This window comes from Limulus polyphemus, unplaced genomic scaffold, assembly GCF_000517525.1.
Source record: "Limulus polyphemus unplaced genomic scaffold, Limulus_polyphemus-2.1.2 Scaffold351, whole genome shotgun sequence".
NCBI classification, from domain to species: domain Eukaryota; kingdom Metazoa; phylum Arthropoda; class Merostomata; order Xiphosura; family Limulidae; genus Limulus; species Limulus polyphemus.
The window spans coordinates 381598-385935 of NW_013665961.1; the positions used below are offsets into that span (position 1 = coordinate 381598).

The following is a 4338-nucleotide window of genomic DNA, read 5'->3' on the forward strand; positions in this document are numbered from 1 at the left end:
AACAGAGGCATAAAGCAAGGTTGTGTCTTTTCACCTGATTTATTTAATCTGTACAGTGAGAAAATTGTGAAGGAAGACTGAGGATTTAACAGAGCTGACTGTTGGTGGATAGAATTCGAACGACTTGCATTATGGTGATAGCATAGTTTTAACAGCCAATTCAGAAGAGAAGCTGCAAAATATTTTTGACAAAATTGTTATGAAAGTGAGAAGAGAGGTTTAAGTATTAACTGTAGAAAAACAGATTGTATGATAATTACAAAGAAGATCGTTCCTGTAGGTATTGTCAAAGTACATAAGGAACGGATAAGACAAGTCATTAAATTCAACTACCTGGGAAACTAGATAATATCAGATGATAAATATGATTATGAAATAAAATAAAGAATAGGGATGGCATAAAATGCACTTCTGAAAATTAAAATGGTTCTGACAAATAAATTTCTATGAGGACAAAGTTAACAGTTTTTGATTGCTATGTCATACTCATTTTTATGAATGCATTGAATGTTGGACAATACTGCCAAGTACAGAAAAATGAATTGAAACAGAGTTGCGGTCCTTAAGATGCACCTTGAAGGAATGTTGGACGAGTCACACCTCAAATGAAGATATTTTATCAAGAGCAGATTACAGGAGGAAGCTGCTGACTAGCAATAAGAAAGAGATGTTTGAAGTTTCTCGGACACATTATGAGGAAAGAAATTGAAAGTCTGGTTATAACTGGAAAGACTGTAGGAAGGATAGATTATGGAAGACAAAGGTTGACTTGTATCAAGAGTATCTAAATGGATGAATGTATCAACACTGGAAATTCTTGGTAGAGAGAGAGAAATATTGTACCTATGTAAGAATCAATTCTTCAAGTATATATTTCAAGCTTTCACAAAGTTAAATATTTTTTTTATTACAATGTTCTTATTTTTCTCAGCCTTATACTCTTGTTATCTTGTTTAAAAATGTTGAAGAACAATTAAATAATTTTAGTTACACTTTAGAAAGCAGAAGAATATATTATTTACTCAGAGATTACAAGAAACATTTAAAACTCATTATAACTTTTTTTTTTTATAGTTACTGTTGCATTGAATGTGATACAGTCTTCCCAGAATTTGGATGCAGAGAATTTTCGACGGAGTGCAACAGTGTCACCATGCACTACAGCTTGACAGACAAATATCAGGCCAGCTGCAGAATGATATAATGGCAGGCTTGTGTAGTATATTTCATTATCTGGCATGTTCAGCATCCAACGTGTACAGGTTCCCAGCCAAATAAACCTGTTGTGAAAAGGTAAATGTTTAAATCATATATCATCCATAGATTTAAAATGAAAAACTAATTATATTTACTTTCAATAAACTCTTACAAATCAAGCCATCATATATTTAACCAAGATAATGTTTCATCCATTTGAATAATTTCCAGAACACAATATTTATATCTATTTAATCAATTTCTTTAAAGGTGGGGAAAAGGGTTTTCCTTAAAATGTTTAAACCATATACATATGATAAAAAGAACGTAGTTGTGAAAAAGCCTGGGTCATTTCCTGAGCAAAGCTTTCAGGCCTCATGATATTTCTATTAAAACTGTAAAAAAACTGAAACAGGAGAAGTTCCTGATGATCAACAGAATGCTAAAATTGCAGGTACATTAAATAAATAAATACATTTATAAACAACAACCTTTTTTAGTTTACATAATAAAATGTTATTTTTAATTGCACCTGATCTCATATGACTGAGTTTATTGTTTCACCGAGGCTCTGCATATCTCAGTGCTGTTTCATACACAGCAGTTTTAGAAAATGTTGAATGAGTTAATGAGCCTTTTAAACCACATTTATTGAATACAGTGTTTCAAAATGTTTGCTATGCAATTTTTTACAATAAATAAACATCTTACTAATAAAACAAGTCAAACTAATGCATCTGTAAAAGTCTTCTTGGACTTGTGTAAAATCATATAAATATATGCAGTAATAAACAAAACCTTTTTTAGTTTACACAGTAATATTTTAGATTTATTGTTAACTTCAAATATAGAAATGATTGAGATGTAGAAATTGGGGAACATCTGGGTACAAGTGATCATTGGTCTACTAGGTGCAATGTTTTGCTGCATGTGGAGATAAGGAATAATGATATTTTGGTTACAAATTTCAAAAGAGTAAATTTTGAAGGGATGCAACAAGAATTATCTGCTGTGAATTGGGCAGCTGAGTTAGTTGGAGACACCGATCAGATGTGGAAAATTTTTGTAAATAAATTTTTAAATATTCAAGATAAACATATTCCTTATACAACGAAAAGGGTGGCTGCAAGTAAAACATTGGCTCACAAAGAGTATAAGAGATCAAATTAAAGAAAAGTATCATGAATTTAAGAAATATAAACTGACTAGTATGATGGGAGATTTAGGAAATTATTGAAGATCAAGAGAGTTAGTCAAACAGGAAATTAGGACATTAAAGAGGAAATATGAAAACAGGTTGGATGAAAATGTAAAAATAACAGTAAAGATTTCTTTAAATACATTAAGAGTAAACAAACTGAACAGTTGACAGATGGAAACAAAATAACTGCATAAATATTGAGCTTTTTTAGACAAAATTGGGAAGTATAATGAACAATAAGGCTCCTCAGTCAGGTAATATTTTCCCAAGGGTTTTGAAGAAGTTTAAGGATTGGATATGTGAGTCACTTGCTACTATTTTTTTTGTAAGCCCTTGAATAGTGGACACATGCCAGAGGATTGGAATTTAGCTAATGTCATTCCTCTTTTCAAGGGAAGTGATAAGAATTGTCCCAGTAATTATAGGCCTATTAGTCTCACATCAGTTGTGGGAAAAGGTTTGGAAAGTCTGATAAAATATGTTTTGCAAAACCATTTAAGAAAGTTTATAATGGTTTCATTAAGGAAAAATCTTGCCTCACAAATCTTTTGACATAAATGATCTAAATCCTTTTGTAAAGCAGCAGCATCCTCTTCACAGCCACCAACACCCAAAACATTAATATCATCAGCAAATTTAAGTAATTTATTGACTATTCATACATCTTTGTCATTGATTTAAATCAAAATGAGCAAAGGTACTTATACTAAAGTACCCCACTTGTAGCATTAATCCAGTTTAACTGTACTCCATTTATAACAACTCTCTCCTTTCTTTCAGCAAGACACTCTTCTATCTAATTTGCTAACTTATTCACCACACCTACAGAGAAGATTTTTTTACAAGCCTTTTCTGTGGCACCTTGTCAAATGCACCTTCTGAAAATCCAGATACACCAAATCTACACCATTATCCTCATCTACATAAGCAGTAACCATCTGAAAGAAGTGATATGGGCAAATAAATGGCAAATGGGTTTCAATTATAATAAATGCAAGATAATGCATATGGGTTACCACAATTTGGATTGGAATAACCTTAACAGTGTCATGAAAAAAATGGATCTTGGTGTAATAGCTGACCAGTCTCTTAAGCCATCCAAGCAGTGTGTTGTTGCTAGAGGTAGGACAAATAGGATATTAGGTTGTATATACAGAAATACTGAATACAAGTCTAAAGAGGTTATAATTTCACTATATAGGTTACTGGTCAGGCCACATTTGAAGTATTGTGTTCAGTCTTGGGCTCTTTACCTTAGGAAAGACATTGAATTGTTGTAAAGGGTTAAGAGGAGGGCTATTAGAATGATACCTGGGATGGAGAGGTTGTCACATATGGAGAGGTTGAAATCTATCAAATTGTTTTCTCTTGAAAAAAAGAAGCATGAGAGGGGATCTGATTGAGCTGTGTAAGATTGTAAAGGGAATTGATAGTGTTGATGCATCATCTTATTTCATAGTTAACAGACTAGGGGACACAAATAAATTTTGGCAGGGCAGGAGTCATCTTCAGCTAAGACAGTTTCATTTTTCTAACAGTTTGGTTGGCCTTCTAATTTTGTGGAGGCAGTAAATTTAAGTGAGTTTAATAGAAAGCTTGGTAACTATATGAATGACAAGAGCTGGCTTTAAGATTTATTTTTTTAAATAGTTTTAGTTTAGTTTAGAGGATGGAACAGCCGAGATGGACCAAAATATTATGCTATGTTATGTTAATAAAATGAATTTTATTGTGCAAGCTAAAAAAGGTTGTTGATTGTTATAGTATATATTTATTTATGATTTTATTTTAGTATCCAAGAACTTTTACAGATGCATTAGTTTGACTTGTGTTATTAGTAAGATATTTATTTATTGTAAAAGATTGCATAGCAAACATTCTGAAACACAGTATTCAATAAATGTTTTTTAAAAGGCTCATCAACTTTTTCTACATTTTCA

At 31.8% G+C, this 4338-nt stretch overlaps 1 protein-coding gene across 2 annotated transcripts in view; it reads right to left on the reverse strand.

The window, feature by feature from the left end:
* Positions 1–4338, reverse strand: part of LOC106457609 (long-chain fatty acid transport protein 4-like) — a 48022-nt gene that overhangs the window by 16089 nt on the left and 27595 nt on the right. For both annotated transcript variants that reach the window (XM_022383605.1, XM_022383604.1), the window contains one exon: positions 1079–1280. In XM_022383605.1, the coding sequence (XP_022239313.1) occupies positions 1079–1280 (202 nt within the window). The remainder of the gene's footprint in view (positions 1–1078; positions 1281–4338) is intronic.